The following is a 22,532-nucleotide window of genomic DNA, read 5'->3' as shown; positions in this document are numbered from 1 at the left end:
AGAAATAAATTTGGAGTCTATGAAATAAGCCTCAGAGTAGACAGTATTCAGGGTGTAATGTAAGATCCCTGGTAACAGGCTGTAGGTGTCCTTCTGCCCGTCAAGGAGAAGTGGTGAATTCTCCATCTCCAGAGGAGCAAGGGGCATATGGAGCATTCCTGCCGCTCCACTTCCCAGACTGACCTCAGCATACAGGACCCAGAACAGTGAGGGGCAGTTCACAATGGCTGCTGGGGGTCACATGTGGCTGGGGAAAAAGGCAGGCCAGATCAAGGGCCCATGTCTGCTCACAGCCAAGAGAGACAAGTCTCAGGCTGGTGGTGAAGGAAGGGCTGGGAGTGAAACTTAGGCCATTTCCGCTCCCCCCCACCCCCCCATTGACGGGAGGAAACACTGAGGCCCCGAGGCTTGAGATGACTTGTCCAGGGAGTTTAGCTTATGCCGGGGGAAGGGCAGGGGGCTGGCAAGCACTGCTTCCTCACTGCGTGCAAGGTGCCTTTTGTATGTTCTCTTCCATTGTCTCTGCATAATTTTGAGGCGGCAATTGGTGTTCCCACTTGCAGAAGACACGAAGAGGCCTCCAGAGGTTCAGTAACTTAAATCCAGGAGGAATTTAAGGTGATGACTCGTGTCCCAGGTGACACGAGTATCAGGCAGCTGAGCCTGGATTTAAGTCCAGTCTGTTGGCTTAGAATTGCACCTGCTTTCCCCAGTACCACCTCATGTTCTTCACCTAAAGTGAGTGGGCATTCTCACACCATTTCCCCGTTAGGATCCTTCCCTTGGCCTAAGAGGAGGTCAGCACAGGCCACGTACAAGACCCTGTCCTGGGGAGCACACATTTAACATTTCCTTTTCTGGCAAAGCATCAGTCACCCTGACTTTTGAGGCAGGAGATTGACGGGTCAACCGGTTTGTTGATTATTGGTTTCCCTACTGTGTCTCCTGCAGATGGTCCTATGGAGTGCTCCTATGGGAGATCGTTAGCTTAGGTGAGTATCTATGTTTATCTACTAGGCGAGACTCCAGGCAATGGGAGTGGACCCCTCCCATTCTCACTCACTGTGGGATCCCACAGGTGCCATCTTTCTGGGGCACCACTAGATGGGACTGGGACATAGAACTTGATGGGTTTCCATGTATGAGTGTGTTTAGTCCCATGTTTCTCTTTTTCAGAGCCCTGTGTCTAATGTCATATTTAGTACTAACAACCTGGTGGCTGTGAACTTCATCATAGGTTCTTTGTTTGTACAGAGATGTCACAGAACTGTTATAAGTTCACTTCTACAACTTTAAGATGATATGTTACACAGCTGTGAAAAGTCATTTTTGAAGACCATTTAATAGCATGTGAAAACATGCATGCCAAAACCCAGAAACTTCCTTACACGGTGATCCCATTTTATAAATGTTATACATGTTACACGTGAAAAACCTGGAAGGAGTCTGCAGGAGAGCACTACAAATATTGCTTGCTTGCTTCATGCGTTTTTGTATTTTCCAAGTTTTCTATATTAAATATGTATGTTTTAGAATTAAAATTGGGCAGTACCGATTATAGATAAAATCGGAATTGTATAAACCCGACCGAGAACTTCCAAATAGGACAAAGATACATCCCATTACTACAGTAGAGGACTCGTGTGCAGGTGAACTCAGGGAAGAGAAACAGTGTGGGAAACAAGGAGCCGCCTTCTGGATCTGTCTGCCGACAGAATGGCCACACTATCATGCAGTTTGGGGCTTATGTCCAGCTGTGATGTGTGGTGGGTTTGCTCAGACAGGAAGATCATGCTGATTTTGCGTCTTCTCTTGACATACCCTGTCTCTATCCCAGTCTCTGGGCTTGAGGGGCCTGGGACAGGAGACGCTGTGCTCCACCCCAGAGGGGATCAGGGCAACCCGGTGTCCTGTCTTGCAGGTGGCACTCCTTACTGCGGGATGACATGTGCAGAGCTGTACGAGAAGCTGCCCCAGGGCTACAGACTGGAGAAGCCTCTAAACTGTGATGACGAGGTGTAAGTCAGCCTGGGGCCATTTAAACAAATGTCTATTCAGGGGTGCCTGGGTGGCTCAGTCGGTTAAGCATCCAACTGTGGCTCAGGTCGTGATCTCATGGCTTGTGGGTTCGAGCCCTGCATCCAGATCTGTGCTGACAGCTCAGAGCCTGCTTCAGATTTTGTGTCTCCCTCTCTCTCTCTGCCCCTCCCCCGCTTGCACTCTGTCTCTTCCTCTCAAAAAGAAATAAACATTACAAAAAAAATTAAAAAGTCTACTTTGAGAGAGAGAGTGGAGGGGGTGCAGAGAGAGGGGGAGAGAGAATCCCAAGCAGGTTCCACACTGTTAGCGCAGAGCCTGACACGGGGCTTAATCTCACAAACTGAAACATGATAACCTGAGCTGAAATTGAGTCAGACACTTAACCAAATGAGCCACCCAGGCGCCCCGCACCTTAGGGCCATTTTATCTTAACCTTCCCCTGTGTGTTTCTTGGACAGACTAACACTAATGAAGAGGGTACCTGATTCATACACACATGCGTATATGTATACCTGTACATGCACACACATTGAGATCCTACATACTGCCCCCCCTCCAAAAAAGAAGGGGAGTTCCTTAAACTAATGCCATTCTGTAATGGGCAGGGAACTGAGAGCTTTCTAGGCACAGAAATCCAGGAGGAATTTAAGGTGATGATTATCAGGAAGGTTGAAATGAAAGGCAAAAAATGCAGAAAAGATCTGAAATCAATTCATGAGACTCTTCATGAGTAAATGCATGAAACCTTGAGAATAACTTTGGGGACAGAGATTTTAGGCTGTGATAGTAGGAAGTTTTTTTTTTTTTTTTTGGTCATAGAATCTTGCTTCTGCAAGGATTGTTTTCTAGGAGTAAGAATTATACCCAGGGGAAGAATGATTAGCTTTTGTGAAAACACCATTCTCAAAACTGAGTTAGCTGCTGCCTAACTGGCATGATGTGAAAGCACAAGGCTCTAGGTTCAGCAAAGAATTTATTGTCCAAACTGAGCCATTTCTAAGAAAAAGTGCTATTAATTATGGTACTGATACAAGAGGCCATAAACCTAGACCATGCTAGGTTGATAGCCTTCTGTGCACATAAGGTTCCCCTGAGGCATTTGTTCCCAGTGTGAAAATTTGAGCCCAGTCAGACATTGGTTCTGTAGCCCTGGGGCGAGGGGGGAGGGCACTGCCAGGAATCTGCATTTTAATAACGCAAGTGGTTCTGACCACATTTGGGAGAGTACTTAGACCAGTGCTTCCCAGACTGTGTTCATGCATGTGCAAGAGGTAAAGAAGTGATAGAAGGGGGAAGGAGTTCTGTGGTCACCTTGGGAAATTCCATGTTAAGTCAGGTTAAACAGGTTTTTTGTTTAAATGGCAAGACTTCTCAAGAGTTTGCTCTGCTAATCCCTAAGAGGGAGATGCAGTGTGGAAGTTGGCAAATTTATTAGAGTATGGAGCCATTTTTTTTTTAAATAACTAACATTTTGAGAGACACAGTATTCCAAGGGACATGCTGCCCTAGACACATGACTCAGTTCTTTCCAGATAATCAGAAGAGGTGAGACCAAGATCCTTCAGGAATGGTACTCAGGGGAGGCACTAGATTTGCTGGCAGAAGAAAGGGGGTCTTGAAGGAGGTGGGAGGCTGGATCGAAACTCAGTGCTGTACCCTGTGCTGCCAGTCAAGTGTAATGACCATGTGTTGAATGGCTACTTTCTCTGTTTTCCATACCCCACACCGGGCCATGCCCAGGACTGAAGCACAGTCAGAGTTAACTGGCTAACTCTTTGTTTCCAAAGGTATGATCTAATGAGACAGTGCTGGCGGGAGAAGCCTTATGAGAGGCCGTCATTTGCCCAGATATTGGTGTCCTTAAACAGGATGTTAGAAGAACGCAAGGTGAGCGTGGGGCTCAGGGCAGGCTCTTGAGTCAGAATTCCTCATGTGCCCTGTATGGTTAAAAAAAAATGGCTGATACAAGTCACCAAGTACTTCTGGGCATAGTCCTTGGTATTAGAGGGACATAAAAGATGTGGCCGCTAACTCTGAGCAAGTTACAATTTCAGAGGTGGTAAGATTTCTATAAAAGAGAGTCACATGTGGTAGAACAGATAGAATTAGCTTGTGAGCCTCATGAGTAATGTGGCCTGATCCTTCAATTTTATAGAAGAAATATACACAAAGAGGTGAAAGTGATATATCCAAGGACACACAGCCAGGAGTAGTGGAGCCTGGTGTCCAGTTTCTGTGGGGAGGGGCAGGAAGTCTATCAAAATGTCCAGCAGGTGGTCAGCTATACTGATTTGAGGTTGAAAAGGCAAGTCTAGGTTAAGGAAATGGATGGCAGGTTACCACAATGCAAGTGGTAATTAAACCAGAGATGGGGGGGGGGAGGGTGGTCACCCACAGGGATAGGGACAGAGAAAGTATCTATAGAGAATGGGACATCTCCGGAGGGACAGCAGAGAGTGGCCTGGAGAGAGAAACAGGGTGAAATCTTACCTGCTGAGGTCGAGGGATGCATTTCAGGAAGAAAGTTGTCAAATACAACATGGGAACTTAAGACAGAAAAATGTCCCCCAGGTACCTAGTCCTTGAACCATATGAAGGGAGCTGGGGGTGCCACGTGCCACGTAAGTGCCACGTGCAGAGGCAGTACCGGGGGAGCCTGTGTCTCTGACCCACTCTTGCTCTTGTAGACTTACGTGAACACCACGCTTTATGAGAAGTTTGCCTACGCAGGGATCGACTGCTCGGCTGAGGAGGCAGCCTAGGACCAAGCCCACCCGCCTGTATGTTCTGTCTCCCCTCCACTGGCATGACAGACCCTTGATTCCAAGCAAGTCAGCAAGACCGTGCCAAGAGAGGTGACCTAGAACATAAACATGTACATATATTGCTGTGTGTCTGGGACTTTACCACAAAAACCCGTGTGTGTGAATCTATAGTACACTTTGACTCTCATAGGACTGTATATACTGTTTCGAGTAAGAATGTGCTGAAATCAGAATGCCTGTTTGTGGTTTCATATGCAATAATATATTTTTCTAAAAATATGGACTTTACAGGAAGGTGTGTGAGTACAATTACTATAATGCATAACTCATTATCATCCTAGGTATTTTTGATATTTACCTTCATAGTGAATGCTATAAAATCTTTGGCTCTGTAGAAGAAAGATCTTGTTAGTAAACCTAACACTGGCCCTGATAGCCTGGGTAAGAAAAGTGGGGGAAATAGGTTAGTTCTATCAGGATAGAGGTTAACATCTAAAAGAGATCCTGCTGTCCATCTCTTAACTTTCTCCCTCGTGTATAGAAGCCATCCCACTTTCACTTGGTCATTTGTCAACTTCGTCATGTGTTTCCAGACCCCACCAGTCAATCCAGAATGCTAACACCTAAAAGTAAGCTTAAATCTCATTCCATACAAGTCTAAGAATCTTTAGAGAAGTACAAGTTTGATAAATTAATGAGATTTGGTTTTAGTTTCTCTGGTAACATGGGTTTGTGTGTTTTAAGAAACTGAAGTAGGAAGCCTGGAGTTCCACTTGGGAGACATGCGACATTTGTATCAACTGAACATCCCTACATGTATTGCACGTTGTAAAGTTTCAGTGTTGATCAGTTGTGAGTTTACAGTTTATACCGTAGGCACATGTTGCACTGAGGTCATACAGTAAGTGAATAAATGTCTTGCCTACCCACTTTTCGTCCGGGAATGTTTCTCATAGGTATTGACAAACATCTTTATTATACTTTAAAGTTATCCTCCTTGAACTTGTCAGTAAGATCCATGTAGAGCAGGTGGGTACTCGGCCAGACAGGGGCTCGCAAGCTCCCAGGATTGGAAACATCTAGAAGTGTTGTGTCTAGTTCATTTTCTTGCCAGGGCCATATACCTCCAACTGAGAACTTAAATGAAGAGCCCTTGATAATGAGTCCCAATAGTTTCTTTTGCTTTTTACCCAAATGCTGTAGAGATACTCCTAACAACTGCTAGCTTGAATGTATAGTATGTGGAAATGAACCACAACAAGGATGATCTGAAAATGTAAATAAGACCTTCACATTTTTCATATGGCTTTGGAACAAACGTTAAGGTTTTTTTCCCCCTATAATAGTTTGACCTTCTTAATTACGTATTACTTAAATTCATAGTATCCAAAATTTGAATTTATTTCATGTCAAGTACATGAAAAGAGACATGGCGAAGAAGTACTTGCGATAGTAAGAAAAAGATGTTCAGTGATAATTATTTGTAACTCAAAATGCCAAGGCAGCAAACCTGAAGTATGTTTGAGGGCCTGTCGTTGCAGGCACCTGAGGTCCTTCTGGCACTCAGGTCTCACTACTGATTACTCAGATGCACCTGTATCATCGGCAAAGAAACCTTTGTCATTTTGCAGCATTTTAGCAACATTAATATTGAAGGTTCATCCTTAAAGGTAATCAAACTGAGTTATGTCCTGTAGTTTCCACATCATCAAAAAGCAATTAAGCAAGGAGGAGCTAACTCCTCAAAGGAATTCAGACAATTCCGATATTAGGAACACAGGTTAGAGCATGGTACATTTGGGGGACCCACAGGACACTGCCTTAGAAAAAGGAGTGGTTATGAATTAAAATCAGGTAACATTACAGCAGTTAGAGTAAAAACACATAATGCATTAGCCAAAAGACCTAAATCTTTTTGTTAACAGACACTGAAAATTTACGTTTACTTTGTGAGGAAAACCTATTCTACATATATATGAGACCTAAAAAAAGTCTGTGTATTAGGTAAAGACGGTTTTAGGTATTGAGAGAGAAAAAGAAATGTATGCAACCTCAGACATGACCTTGATGGAAGTCACAGACTCATTGCTTCAACTTGACACCATTGTTACTATCAATGAAGAGGAACCGAAAATTCAAAACAAACCAACTTTAATTTACCCATTAACCATTCTCCCCTCAGCAATCATAACTTAAGAAATAAACTATGGAAATTTAGCCTTTAAAATGTAATAAATAAACCTCAACAGTGCTTTCCTTTCTCCTCTTTGAAGAAAAAGGTCAAGAAACTTCATGCCATCATAGACCAAACTCTACTGGCAGCAGCAGAGGCCAGAGGGGTCACTGACACAACAAGGCAGGGATTGCAGATCTTGTCAGACAAAATGATTACTTCCTTCCTTTCAGGTCTTCTTTTACCTTCCAGAGGACCAGTTCCATGCAGGCAGTTGCATTGTCAATTGAATTGTGACCTCCAAGTAGTACAGAATATAAAACAATGTGTTAGACAATGACTGTACCCATGATATCACCCACAGCTGTTCTCAAAACAAAGCCTGGAGTTAATGTTTATTAAAAATTAACACTGGTCACTTAGAAAAATGGTATTTTGTTTGCTTTGTAAATGCTGTACATAAGTGTAGATTAGCAAACATCTCCCTTTTCCTATGTAGCCTGTCCTCGCACGGTGACTGCTTTGCTGTGACTAGATAGCTCATGGGTGCTCTCTCTCTGGAAAGAAGGTCCAGAGGGAAGGTAACAAAGGGGCAGGTATTACAAAAAGAGATCCAGCTAGGAGTCAAAAACAGTCTGTGAGGAGAAGTAGAACTGTCTACACAAAGAATGACCTCAGATACAAGAGTACATGATTTAAAAGAGTGGATGAAATTTACCCAGAATATAAAGTCTATAGTTCTGATGAGGATAATAAATGTATGAGATTAAATGAGAAAAATCATACTAGCACTTCTGAAATAGTGGGTGTATTTTTCATTTGTGTTATTCTGAAAAAGTCTGAAAAAACAAAAAGTATCTGTATTTTTATATAAGCTATTTTTTAAGTGAAATATTTTCATGTGTAAGGCTTAAGATGGATTGCAATAGAACACATTTTATAATAGAATTTTGTAGGAGCTCTTTGAGATGTATTTTTAACAAAGCAGGTAAAGATCCACTTTGAGATTGTATTAGTGTCTCACAAAGAATGAAAGAAAAAGACCATAGGGGTACAATATGTATTTTGTACAATTCATGACATGATCAGAAGGGCTTCCTGTATCTTAGGTATCTTTAGAAACATAGCATTGTAACAAATTTTAACATGCTCAGAATTAATTTTCTTACACTTCTGTATTGTAAGAGGAAACTATATGGGCATGAAGGTGTTGAGTGACCTATTCCAAAGCATGCACTGCTCAACTGTGCATACAGCAATGCCACTAACAAGGGAGGTGGTAGCTACACTTGTACTTGAAATACACCCAACATTAGACAAGTTAATCATCAACAAACCCAGAAAATGTTCTGGGAGCAAGATACACTAATTGAGTAGAAGTCAAGTGCACATATAATGCATGTATTGAACTTGAGCTATACTTCTTCTAACAACACACCATTTACTCTGGGTGAGATAACCTGAACCCAGTGAATTTCATAACCTCATTTAATGAAAAGCCCATATGAAAAGGGGTACACAGCAAAATTTAGAATGGAATTCGATCTTCACACCAAAAGAAGTTTTATACATGAATTCAAAGGCCAGGCAATTTGCCCAACAATTATCTGGCCATCATTTTCTGTATAGCTGCTGTTTTGATGCCTGTGGAAGATCCAGGACTATACCTGGCAGTGGGCATTGGCTTTTTACAAGCTTTCACATAAGCAGGTACAAGTCTTTCCACTATAGGAGAGAATCCATGAATAAGAACCTACCTTAAGCATTTCAGAGGGCAGAACTTTTACCATCAATCACATGGTTTGTTTACTTAAGTCAGATGTAGGGCCCTGGTATTTATCATTAGCAAACAGGCTCTTACCATCATCCTGAATAATCCTCTGTAGGTAGTCAGCCACCAGACTCTTAAGGGATCTTTTGTGAGGCAAGCCTAGTCGATGAGGAAACAGAACTGTTGTGTCCACAACTGAAGTGTGAATTAACTGTCAAAAGAAAGAGAAAATCCTATCAGAGATTTTTCCCAATGAGTAACCATATAGATAGCAGCAACAATAATGGTAGCAGCAGAGTTATGCTACAAAAGCAAGTAACATGAAGCAGTTATGATGTAACAGTGACTAAGCATGCTACATGGAATATCCATTACAACTTGCAGAGTAACTCAATGAGGTAGACCTTTTGTCCCTTCTTTACAGTCAAGAAAACTGAAGCTCTGAGAGATTAAGAAGGGAGTTAGTAGAGAACCCAGAAATCAAATCTAAGACTTTGGGAACCACTTTCCTACTGTGAGAGCACCACCAGGGGGCAGCATGAGGGCAGAAAGGGTCCATCAAAGACTGGGGGGAGATGCAAAGCCATGCCCCTACCACCTTGGGACTCAGCTGAGGAGGGCACACCTCAACCTAGCACATGTCCTACCGCAGATTAGTGGTTTACTTGTCTGTGTCCGGGGAGGGGGCATGGACAAGGACTGTGTCCCGTCTAGTTCCAAATTTCCTGTGCTTATACATGTCAGATGGTGAATAAATTTTACAGAAGTTTCAGAAAGCAGAAAATAGGATAGATGAAGAGCAGTCAGACAACAGAGCCTAGAAACAGTTTGGATTCATTAGGAGAGTTGCATTTTTGAAAGGTGCATGCAAGAAGATTAGCCTCAAGAGTAATTTAAAGACCCACTGAAAACTGAGGAATTGGAAATTTAACATTCAGCATGCCTAGAAGCACTTAAATTCTCCTTTAATGTGTCAACTACCAACGAGACACCAGTTCCTGGCTGCAGAGTATTGAGTAAATAAAAGAAGGTTGTGGTGGAAACAGAGACAAACAGGAAAATCCAGGAGTTATCTGGACAGAAGAAACAGACTGAACACAATGAGGAATCATGACGGCTAGAAATTGTGTGGTCTGGGAGACAGGTGCAAATAGGATGGCTCCTGAACAGTTTGAGAGGGGAGGTCACTGAGGTGATGGAAGGTGAGGGAAGGACATCCCTGGAAAGAGCGTTCTTACAGAAAATTTATGTCCCCACCTCTCTTTCCACACAGCTTGGCAGGGTCTGAGTGGAAGCACATTCCAGTATTATCTGTCACATGCAGAGACAACAATGCTATTTGAGACAAATATCTATTCTTTGAATCCCAGCTTTACATAGAAAAAGGCTGACATTCACCTATGAAATGTAAATGGCCTTACTGGTATTCTTGCAGTAAAAAAGAACTAGCCCTTCTTTGCCTGAAGGTAAGTCCTAGGGTGGCTGAAAGTTCTAGAGTCTCCAAAGTTCTAGAGCTGTGCTGTGCCCTCTGATAAGCCACCAGCCACATGTGGCTATCTAAAAAATGCAAAAATCATTTTCTCAGTCACATTAGACATATTGTAAATGTTCAATAACCAAACGTGGCTACCATCTACCATAGTAGATAGTGAACATATAGAAAGGCCGATTGGATGCCAGTGTTCTAGAACAGGGGTGGCCACCAAACTCTGTCTTTAAGTGCCCAGTTGTGAATGTTTTCAGCTTGGAGACCACACAGTCTCTGCTACAACTATTTAGCAGTGCTACTGTAGCATGAAAGCAGCTACAGAAGATACAGAAGTGAATGGGAGCAGTGGGTCTAACAACATTATTTGTAAAAACTAGGTGGCCAGCATGGGCCATAGTGTTCTGACTCCTGTTCTAGAACACACAGCAAAGAACAGATAATTTTAACCTGAAGTATATTACAGGGGATATTTTCAAGTAGATCATGCCAAAAAAAATGAACATGACATTTGATTTTGAGCGTACCTATAAACCTACCTGACTTAATATGAAAAAGTGTCTCTAAGGATGTGAATAAAATAACCTGTTAGATAAACTTAGTCTTCCCCATTTGAGTATTAAAGACAATTATTAAAGAGGATGTTAAACAATGATTTTGGTTTTATCATAATGGACTTTCTGATCTGGATGAACCAAATGACTTTAGCTGTCTTATATTGTAGCTTCTGGTTTATAATAGTTGGACTATGTTATCAACATGGACAGCAGTTCTTTTCTTCTTAGTTAATGGGGCAAATCAACAATCACTGATAACAATGATAATGACTACCATCTTAACACATACTGTTTTGTAAAAGTATAAGCCTGTATTTCTTTACCTTAAGAGCATAAAGACTGTTTTCAAAGCTGTGTCCAATTAAGACAGTGTCAGCACTGAACAGGTTCAACAGGATGGCTTGGACATCACGGATTGAAGTTTTGATGTTCTTCAGGTCCTCTTCGACCACACCAGAAAACCTGCCCCAATAAGACACATAATGCATAGAAGAAAATAACTTACTGGATTTCATCAGGTATGGTTAGAACACATTACTGACCCAATGTGAGAAACATTCACTGAACAAAACAAAGATCTGACTTATGACCATCAGCTGCCCCTCCACTAGGTTATATTTGTAACCTAGTAAAATTTATAATACTGATTAATTTATGTAAGGCTGGGAAGGCGGGAGGCATTCCGAGTTCACAGGGTTCCTTTGAACGCTCCTCTTTGTAGAAGCTCAGTTTCGTCCATTACAATTTAGTTAAGTAACGTATCTCCCATTAAAGTAAGCCTAAAAAAGCTGCTGTGGAAAGCAATATGGAGGGTCCTCAAAAAATTAAAAGTAGAAATACCATATGATCCAATAATTCCACTACTGGTTATTTACCCAAAGAAACCAACAACACTAATTTAAAAAGCTATATACACCGCTATGTTTATTAAAGCATTATCTACAATAGCCAAGACATGGAAGTAATCTAAGTGTCCATTGATAGCTAAATGGATAAAGAAGATGTGATACTGCTCACCCTACACACAGGAATAGTATGCAGCATTAAAAAAGAATGAGAGCTTGCCATATGTGGCAACATGGATGGACCTAGAGGGTATTATGCTAAATGAAATGAGTCAGTCTGAGATTTCACTCACATGTGGAAACTAAAGAACAATCAAAAAGCAGAATTAGACCAAACTGATGGTTGCCAGAGGGAACGGGGATAGGAAGATGGGAAAAATGTCAAGAGGGGAATGGGAGAAACAGACTTGTAGTTATGGAATGACTAAGTCATGGGGATGAAAAGTATATCATAGGGAATAGAGTCAATAATATTGTAATAGCATTGTATGGTGATAGATGCTAGCTACACTTGTGAGCATAGTATCACGTACAGAGATGTTGAATCACATTTTACACCAGAAGCTAATGTAACACTGCATGTCAAATATACTCAAATAATAAAAATATAAAGCCTATAAATGAAATATGGGTAGCATAGGAGAGCAAATGGAGTCCTAGGTAGAGTCTAGATAACCTATGCTTGAATTAGTCTATGAATCTGCTATTTACTTCCTCCACAGATTCTCAGAAAATTACTTAACCTTCTGGGCTCAGTCTTATCTGTAGAGTCACTTACCAATCTTAATGGCTTATAAGGACCCAATGAAATACATAAAAATAAAAAATAAAAAAATAAAAAAACAAAAAACAAAAAAACCTACCCGAGTGGCTTTCATGAAGCATTTTCTAGATAACTGTCCAGAAACATGGCTACTGCTACGCTGTACTGCAATTTAGGAGAAAAGCAAATGATAAAAATACTGGGAAGGTATTTTGAACTTAAATTTTATATTGACATTATGGTCTCCTGTCAAAAACAAAACATACCTGGCTCCACTTTTATTTAATATAGTATTGGAAGTTTTAGAGCAATGAGGCAGGAAAAAATCAAAGGCATCCAAATTGGAAAGTAAAGTCAAACTGTCACTATTTGCAGATGACATCATGTTCTATAAAGAAAATATAAAGACTCAACAAAAAACTGATAGACTAAATGAGTTCAGTAAATTTCCCGGGTACAAAAATCAATATACAAAAATCTGCATTTTTTACACTAACAATGAAATTTCATAAATAAAATCCCATATATAAGCATCACAAAGAATAAAATACCTAGGAATAACTTTAATCAAGGAGGTAAAAGACCTGTACACTGAAAACTAAGACAGTGATGAAAGAAATTGAAGAGGACAACAGTATATGGAAAGGTATTCCATGCTCATGGATTGGAAGAATATTGTTCATATTTCCATATCACCCAAAGCAGTCTACAGATTCAATGCAATCCCTATCAAAATTCCAATGGCATTTTTCACAGAAATAGAACAATTTTAAAATTTTTATGGAACCACAAAAAATCCTGAATAGCTAAAGCAATCTTGAAAAAGAACAACAAAGTTAGAGGCAACGCACTTCCTGATTTCAAACAGTATTACAAAGTTAGAGTAATCAAAGCAGTTTAGTACTGATCAAGAGACAAAGGCAGAGATCAATGGAACAGAATAAAGCCCAGAAATAAACCCATGTACATACGGTTAAATAATACATAACAAAAAAGGAATGAATATCCAATGGAGAAAAGTTAGTTTCTTCAATAAATGGTGCTGAGAAAACTGGACAGCCACATGCAAAAGAATTAAAGTGCATTATTATCTTATACCATACTCAAAAATTAAAAAGTTATCAACTATAAGTCCAGCAACCACAAAACTCCTAGAAGAGAACAGGCAAAAAGCTCCATGACATTGGCTTCAGAATTTTTTTTTTTGGCTCTGACTCCAAAGCAATGGCAACAATAGCAAAAATAAACAAATGGGACTATATGAAACTAAAAGGCTTCTGCACAGTAGAAGATACCATCAACAAAATAACATACTGAATGGGAAAAGGTATTTGCACATCATTTATCCAGTAAGGAGTTAATAACTAACCAAGAAATAGATAGAATTCATACAACTCAACAAAAAATCCCAAACAATCCAATTAAAATTAGGCATAGGATCTGAATAGACATTTTTGCAAAGATATACAGATGGCCAATAGGCACATGAAAGGATGTTCAATATCACTAATCTTCAGGGAAATGCAAATCAAAACCACCATGAGATATTGCCTCAGACTTGTTAGAATGGCTATTATCAAAAAGATAACAGGTATTGGTGAAGATATGGAGAAAAAGGAACATTCATTCACTGTTGGTGGGAATATAAATTGTGTGGCCACTATGAAAAATATGGAGCATCCTCAAAAAATTAAAAATAGAACTACCATATGAGCAACTAATTACACTTATGGGTATTTATCTGAAGAATAAGAAAAGACGTACGTACTCCAATGTTTACTGCAGCATTATTTTCAATAGCCGAGATACGGAAACAACCTAAGTATTCATTGATGGATTAACTGATAAGATGATGTGGTATATGCAATGGGATACCACTTTGCTCTAAAAATGAATGAAATTGGGGCACCTGGGGGGCTCAGTCAGTTGAGCGTCCGACTTCGGCTTGGGTCATGATCTTGCAGTTGACAAGTTCAAGCCCCTCATTGGACTCTGTGCTGACAGCTCAGAACCTGGAGCCTGCTTCGGATTCTGTGTCTCCCTCTCTCTCTGCCCCTCCCCCACTCATGCTTTGTCTCTCAAGGATAAATAAATGTTTAAAAAAATTAAAAATTAAAATGAATGGAATCTTGCCATGTGTGACAACATGGATGAACCTAGATGGTATTAGGCTAAGTGAAATAAGTCAGAGAAAGACAAACACCATATGATTTCACTTATAAATGGACTCTTAAAGGCTAAACAAATGAACAAACAAAACTCATAGAGAACAGAATTGTGGTTTCCAGAGGGGAAAGTGGTAGGAAGTAGAAAAAACAGATTACGCAGATCAAGAGGTACACATTTCCACTTATAAAATAAATCAAAGGGATGTCATGCACAGCATTGGGACTACAATCATCAATACTGTGTTGTAAATTTCAAAGCTGCTAACAAAGTAAATCTTACAAGTTCTGACAAGAGTTTTAAACTCTGTATAGTGACAGATGGAAACTAGTCTTATTGTGGTGAACATTTCACATGTATACAAATGACAAATCATTATGTCGTACACCTCAAACTGATAAGGTGTGCTAATTATACTTTCAGAGTTAAAAAAAGAAAAAAGATACCTGACTCCATCATCAAGTCATCAAGCTTAGGGAATGTGATAATTAATCAAATATTTGGACTAAGAGGAAGTTATCAAGGGGTACTTGGGTTTATTTTAAAACCGTTTTTAAAAAATGCAAGGCATTGAATGCATTTGAAGTTGTTTTGAGACTCCATATTTACTTATAATGCAGACCCTTCAGTTACCATTTTGTCACTATGAATACCAATAACTACCCAAGTACTTCCTGACCTGTTCCAAAAAGCAGGTAGGAAAGATTCCATTAAGGCCATGGAAGAATAAGTACCAATAAAAGTATGATAACTGTAAGTATTTTACAATTCTGTTTGCCAATATACCCCAATACAGCTGGAAAAAAACAACAACAGTAAAATAGGGCTATTAGGATATGGCCAAAATGAGTAGGAAAAAAAAATCCAATGAGGTCAGGAGAAAGATTAGTATACAAAATATATTTTCTGATCATAACTTTTCCTGAGTTTTGTGCATACAACCATTTTTATGAACTGTGAGGGACTTTATATTAAAAAATGTTTATTAGAATTATCTATAAGTATTCTCAAAATTCATCATCAAAACAGCTTTTAACTTACATGACCACTTTGCTTGTGTTCTAAAATGATGGACATATACACATTATATGACACACATACTTTATATATAATATATATAAGATTTTTTACTATATACACTATTACAATTATATTATGTATACTATATAAATTCTATATAGTATATATATACCATATGATATATATACTCTGTGTATAGATAAGTCCTATTCGTTTAGATATCTAAACAAATCATATATATATACTCACACACATATAAATAAGTAATTTTAAGTAGTATTGGAGAATTTGTTAAAATTGAATAAATATAATCCCATCAATAATAAACACTTCTTATTCTAAAGTGAATTCAGATCAGTGCCTTCTATTTTATTTTTAAATATACAAATATGTCATTTTATATGGCTTATAAGCCTTAAGGAAACCTAAATTTAACTGATCAATCATATCACTGGTGTTTCATCTGAGGTTTATAAAAATTAAAGATGCATCTATATTGTATAATTTCAAGTTAGCATTGAGTTTGGGTCAGAAATAGGTCATACTTTAATAATAATGATTATTAGGAGAATCTGCCCTGAACTATTACTTTGCAAACCATATCAAAGCCATGTATACTCAGGGACATGTCTGTAAGATTGCAGATATTTTATCTAATGACAATTTTTACCTAATGGAAGAAGATAAAATGGTATTTTCAAAAGGAACTGATTAATGATTTAACAAACGAATGAATAAGAAAATCTATTCACTATTTGTGCTTCTCTCATCTCCTACCTACCACTCCAACATGTCAACATTCAACAGGGCTGAAGCTTTGTCTCTTATTTAGGGTTGTAACCTGGGATCTAACACAGTGTCTGTACAATTTTATCAAGTACTTAATAAAATATGAATATTCTTGAACAAATCAATGAATTAAAGGCAAATAGCATAACTCATGCTCTAACACTAAATGAATACAAGTACAAAGCTAAAATGCACATAAACAACATGTTGAATATTCTACAGTCTCAAAAACCAACCCTTTTATGTGGATCCTGAGAAACTTACCAGAAGACCATGGGGGAGGAGAAGGAAAAAAAAAAGTTAAAGAGGGAGGGAGCCAAACCATAAGAGACTCTTAAAAACTGAAAATAAACTGAGGGTTGAAGGGGGGTGGGAGAGGGGAAAGTGGGTGATGGGCATTGAGGAGGGCACCTTTTGGTATGAGTACTGGGTGTTGTATGGAAACCAATTTAGCAATAAATTTCATATTAAAAAAAAAAACCCTTTTATATGACCCGTACCTAGTGTTATAGTCAATTACTTCTTCATCTGGTTTCACAAATGTAGCATAGACCACCTGAAGGCTGGGATCAACCACCGTCACTTGAGTAAGTTCCAAGCCTTTGGCTGTGTAGCACTATCAAGGGGGAAATATTAAACTCATATATCATATTGAGTAAACATATTTTAACATCTAAGATATCTTAAAGGAGTATTTCTAACTAGAACATACAATTTAATCATATTATTCAGATTTACTAACAAAAGCCAGTCAGTGGATCTGACAGTCTTGTAAAAGATGTTCCAAGCTTTAATTTTTTTCCTTAATGTTAGTAATATTTCTGCTAAGAAAATAATTTCATTTTCTGGACTTAGCCTTTACAATTGCTTTCATTAGAGATCAGTGCTATCCAGGAGAGCCTTCTGTGATGATGAAATGTTCTACTGCTATGCTGTCTAATATGGCAGCTACTAGCCACAGGTGGCTACTTAGTATGCGAAATATGGCTAGTGTGACTGAGAACTTGAGTGTTATTATATTGGCTAATGCAGTTATAGATCTTGTTGAATGAAAAAAAGAAAAACTTTACCATAAATATCAATGTGGCACTGGAGAGGACAACATGCTAATAATTGATTTCAAAGCCTGAAGCAGCCTGAATTGTTTCCAGTTGAAGACCTAAGCTGGAAACTGAACAATGTCCTTCTCTATTTATTGTAATTCACTCTAAAATCCGCTCTCCAAATATAATAGAGGGAATAAAAACTTTATGTCTTGGTAGAGACAACCGTTCATGTGATGTTTGACACGTCCCACGTACATTCCCTTATTTTAGTGTATCTGATTCTTACTGTTACCGTGGAATGATTATTAACCCCATACTTGACAGAGTAAAACATCCATTATACCTGCTCCAGGGTGACAGGAGGGAAGCAGTGAAGCTTCCCAGGTCATACGATTCAGTTCTCTTTGTTCCCTACTTTCTCATATTGATTCTCAGATAAAGAAAAATCACCATAAATATTTTGCTGCCTCTATAAACAATAGTTTCTGAAAATTCATTCAAGTTTTTATGCTGATGCTGGGGATAACAGTATTATTTGTAACATTTTCCACCCGCACAATTTCAGCAATTTGAGCAGGAGAAGCACCACTGGTGATAGATTAAGAAAAACTAATAAATAAAAAGAGACCCACGGACCAGTTCCTGGCCTCATTTCTTACTAAGTACAGGAATTCCCCCAAGTCACCTCTCCTGCACTTCAGTTGCTTCTGAAGATCGGTGAATTACACGCAGAACTATGTGGCCTCAAAAGAAAGCCCAGCCAAGTGATGTTACACACACCGTGCCAAGTGCTCCACAAGGATTCGGTTGTAATTACTGCAGTAAGAGAGAAAACACGGACGTACCACCTCACAGTTCACAGCAAATACACCATGATTGCCGTCGGGGGGCGGGGACTTGACAAAAGTCTTCACAAAGCCCTCTAGGTTTTCCTTTTGGTCATGAACGTGAAGCTGAAATAAACATTGCCAAGTAAATTACCGGCTATTTCTGCAAGCACCGTTAAGCTCATAAAAATTTCACCAACTAAAAATTAGCTTAATTAACCCTTTCAAATTCTTTCACATCTCTGGAGGCAGCAAGTCTCGTTCTGAAACAAGCAGCGGTCTGGGTGACAAGCCCTACCTTGGCGACCTGACACCCGGCAGAGCCAAGGACACCTTCACAACAGCTGTACCGTGTTTCTGAGCCACCGAGGACTGCAAACCAATCAAAAAATAAAAATCAAATCAGGCAAACTTTATAAGGCAGAGTGGCTCACTCCCAGAGCATGTGTCTTATCTTACCCTCCAAGACCTGTAAGGACACTGTGCAAGTACTTGATGTTACTCCTCCCCGTAGTCATGTTTTTGGATATTCATAATGAACAGGAAAAACCAACTCCTGGAACAGAGTTCTTGTGGGTTGCACTTTGAAGGTGAATTACAGTTACCAATGTCCTGAACACCTTCCACCCCCTTACTTCTCTTATTTTGTCCTGATCCCTCAGCTCTCCTCTGGCATCACCCCCTTATTCTGCTTGGACTTAACCTCAAGTATGTTTTCAACATCTTCCCCACTCCCTGACCTTTTCTTCCCCACTCCCTGACCTTTTTACTCTGGCTGAGGGGCTCAAAGTACCAAATTCTCCCTTCCTATGTCTGAGTTGTTGATCTGATCCAAGAAACATCACCCAGTTATGTAGACTGAGACCATGACGCAGATGTCATCTCCAGCCTTGGCTGGACCTACCAAATCCTGATGCCCTCTTCTTCTGTATCTTTGCCCAAGTACTATGTACATTTTCACAGCTATAATCCCAAATCTTCCTATCTCTTACCCCAATCCCATAATCCAGCTCATCTGTTCCCATATCCACCTTAGCCCTTCTTCACTCTGGCCCAAGGTAATGTTCTCCCAACTGTTCCTATTACTTCCTTCTGTCTACAGTGGTTTATGCATCAGTTTTCCTATAAAATGGGCTAGAATAATCTCCTTAAAGCACACATATTCATTTTATCACTTTCCTCAAGTCATTCCCTTGTTTATTACTGATCAAATGCAAATTTCTCAGGCTGGTGCTGAAGGCTCATGCTTAATCAGTCTTACATTACTCATCCAATCTTGACATCCCACAGCTTTCTCTTACCTTCTCCTGTGATAAGTAAAGAAGGAAGAGAACCAGTATTAACAGAGCATCTGTTATAAGCCAGGACTTTGACATGTCAGCTCACTCAATTGCCACATAAAGCTCATTCTATGAAGGTGGAAACAAATGCTCAGAGAGCTTAAGTGACTTGCCCAAGGTCTCAGGGAAAGTTGATGTCAAAAGAGCCCCAAATCTCAGGTCTGCCAGTTCCAATGTCCTTGTTCTGTTCATTATGCTGTATGGTCTGGTTAGCCCTGATGGTCTATCTGCTACACTTACTCCTCTTCAGTACCTTCCCTTCTTTGTTCTACTCCCTCTGGAATTCATAGTCCCTCCACCTTCCAAAAATAAGCCCTCCATGCTCTCAACATTCAGGCCAAAGTTACCTGATTTATTATTTATCCATGTATTTATTCAGTCATTCAATCACACCCACTGTTCTCTTCTATTTTCTCCCGGCTTTATCTTCTTCATACTATTTATTACAATATCATTCACATTCATATCGATCTCTACATCAATAGTTCATCTGTCCACCCATCTCTCCAAATGTTTATTGACAGTCTGTATGTATTAGGTACTATGCTAAGTGCTGGGGAGAACATAGGGAGAAAAAAAAAGAATGGATGGTGGTCCTTCCAAAAGCTCACAGTCTTTTGGAGATGGCAGATAAACTAGTAGATCATTACAAAATGTAGTTAAGTGCTATGAAAGGAAGAGGCAGATAGAAGAAGGCAGACCTATTTCAGACAGTGGGGTTGAGAAAGGACCTTGTGGAGGTACTACTGAAGCAGAGACACAAAGGATAAAAAGGAAACAGCCATGGCAAAAGCAGAGAGAATAATGGGTAAGAAGGCTCTGGACAGGGGGTCAGTGTGGTGTGAAAGTAACAATGGACAGGGGAGAAAATGGGGGGCAGAGACTAAGTCAGGCAGGGTCAGCAAGGTAACCAAAGGGTTTTAATCAAAGCAGGGCAGAAACAGGACCAGATATGTGATGTAAAAAATTACTCTCGAGGGGCGCCTGGGTGGCATAGTCGGTTAAGCGTCCGACTTCAGCCAGGTCACGATCTCGCGGTCCGTGAGTTCGAGCCCCGCAGCAGGCTCTGGGCTGATGGCTCAGAGCCTGGAGCCTGTTTCCGATTCTGTGTCTCCCTCTCTCTCTCTGCCCCTCCCTCGTTCATGCTCTGTCTCTCTCTGTCCCAAAAATAAATAAACGTTGAAAAAAAAAAAAAAATTAAAAAAAAAAAAAAATTACTCTCGAGTTTCTGGGGTGAAAAATAGACTGGGGGGGTGCGTGGGTAGGAGAGAAAAGGGTACAGTACAAGCAGCGAGACTGGGCAGGACACTGCAGCAATTGGGGACCGAGATAGGGGTGATTTGGACCCAGACAGTGGCAGTAGAGGTAGAGAAGGGACAGGCTCAGACTACATTACTGAGGGATAATACCTAAGACATACACACTGCTAAGACAAAAAGGTGCGAAGACGAATGACAGCACCCAGGTTTTTGGTTTGAATAGGAAAAAAAACCAGCTGAGTGGATTGTAGCAAATTTATGGTGTTGCAGGCAAGATGGGGGCTGGTGGGGGAAGGAATCAACAGTTCATCTTCATTCAGGGCAGGGGCGGGGGTGGGGGCGGCAAGGAATGGAAGCTATTAACAAAGAAATGATTCTAATGCTGGCAGGTGCAAAGCAGGTGACATCAGGAGGCAGTTGACTGCTGTGAGGTCTTCCCGCACCCCCCTCACAGCCTGGGACTCCCCACACCAGTGGGCCACAAGGGTAGCGAGTGGTGGTCAGAAGTAGGTGCTTGTAATTCAAACTTCAGATTCGGTACAGTTTCTCTCGACTGGACTGCACCTGACAAATACAGTGAACTGAATACTTTATCGATATTTTCTCTGACAAGCACTGGCTTGTCAAATAAATAAAGCAGAACTACCAAATACTTGCCTTTCTGAGTCAGCACTCGGCCAAAGTGGTAGTAGCATTCTTCTACCCTACTGTGTTTGCCTGCGGGAGTCACACCATATATTTTCCCACAACGACAACAGATCTTCCTAGAAGCTGAAACAAAATATGAAATTATTCATGAATACTTGGGGAAAAAAGACAAATGAACCGAAATGCAGGGAATTAACTGCCTTTGCATTCTTGATCACGCATGGATTACATGCCCAGGGTTGACCGTGAGGTAACAGGGAACTTAGCAGGATTACCCAAAACAATACTTGTAGGTGACCGGCTCCCAGCACCAGGGGTGCCTGTCTTCCAACAGGCATCCTGTCTGCCTCCAGATTCAGCCTAATGCCAGATAATTGTGGTTTTAGAGCCATAATTTGACTGTAGCCAACTTGATTAATTATCTACTTTTAGTACATAGTAACTCCTGAAATAGGACATATGTCTTCCTTATTATCCCCTTTAAACATGGAGGGGCCTGCATGCTTATTAAGTCATTGAGAGTAGATCTGGGCTTTTCACTAGACCCATTTGTGAACATTGGTTTTCAGTGATAATCCTCAAATTGGTTCTGATGATGATGGCAACTCTTAGTTGCAGTCTATTATGAGCCTCTGAGGCAGGTACTGTGCCGAGCACTTCGCATGCATTCCTGTAACTGATTCTCACAAAGACCTAAGGGGGTAGCTGTATGATCCAGATTTGGGAAAACCAAGGCTGGAGGGAAAACCAACAACCAAATGCAGGTTTCCCTTCCTCCTTCAGAGCCTCTGTTCTTAACTGGGTCAAGCGTTGAAAAAAAAAAAAAAAGGTAACTCAAATGGCAAAGACAATAATGAGAAAAATTCTAAAGATACAAAAGATAAATATTTTCTAGTCATTGAAAAAAATATTTTTAAATGTTTATTTATTTTGAGAGAGCAAGTGAGAGAGCATGAGCAGGGGAGGAGCAGAGAGAGAGGGAGAGAGTGAATCCCAAGCAGGGTCTGCACTGTCAGTGAGGAGTCCGATGGAGGGCT

General features: G+C 40.2%; 2 protein-coding genes across 4 annotated transcripts in view; one reads left to right on the top strand and one right to left on the bottom strand.

Moving 5' to 3' along the window:
- TEK (TEK receptor tyrosine kinase) overlaps nucleotides 1-5,093 on the top strand; it is a 109,266-nt gene extending 104,173 nt beyond the window's left edge. For all 3 annotated transcript variants that reach the window (XM_047830123.1, XM_047830122.1, XM_047830120.1), the window contains 4 exons: nucleotides 952-992; nucleotides 1,922-2,018; nucleotides 3,828-3,927; nucleotides 4,728-5,093. In XM_047830123.1, the coding sequence (XP_047686079.1) occupies nucleotides 952-992; nucleotides 1,922-2,018; nucleotides 3,828-3,927; nucleotides 4,728-4,802 (313 nt within the window). In that variant the 3' untranslated portion in view covers nucleotides 4,803-5,093. The remainder of the gene's footprint in view (nucleotides 1-951; nucleotides 993-1,921; nucleotides 2,019-3,827; nucleotides 3,928-4,727) is intronic.
- A 1,846-nt stretch (nucleotides 5,094-6,939) lies between these two features.
- Nucleotides 6,940-22,532, bottom strand: part of LOC125150337 (putative exonuclease GOR) — a 38,502-nt gene continuing 22,909 nt past the window's right edge. Inside the window, exons 9-15 of the mRNA XM_047830124.1 lie at nucleotides 21,505-21,618; nucleotides 18,547-18,620; nucleotides 18,267-18,374; nucleotides 16,876-16,991; nucleotides 11,116-11,254; nucleotides 8,840-8,960; nucleotides 6,940-7,276 (exon numbers count right to left, since the gene is read on the bottom strand). Of these exons, the coding sequence (XP_047686080.1) occupies nucleotides 7,194-7,276; nucleotides 8,840-8,960; nucleotides 11,116-11,254; nucleotides 16,876-16,991; nucleotides 18,267-18,374; nucleotides 18,547-18,620; nucleotides 21,505-21,618 (755 nt within the window). The 3' untranslated portion in view covers nucleotides 6,940-7,193. The remainder of the gene's footprint in view (nucleotides 7,277-8,839; nucleotides 8,961-11,115; nucleotides 11,255-16,875; nucleotides 16,992-18,266; nucleotides 18,375-18,546; nucleotides 18,621-21,504; nucleotides 21,619-22,532) is intronic.

The sequence above is a fragment of the Prionailurus viverrinus genome, chromosome D4 (genome assembly GCF_022837055.1).
Source record: "Prionailurus viverrinus isolate Anna chromosome D4, UM_Priviv_1.0, whole genome shotgun sequence".
Taxonomy (NCBI): Eukaryota; Metazoa; Chordata; class Mammalia; order Carnivora; family Felidae; genus Prionailurus; species Prionailurus viverrinus.
The sequence above is the reverse complement of the archived record's forward strand: the minus strand, read 5'-3'. Positions and strand labels throughout refer to the sequence as shown.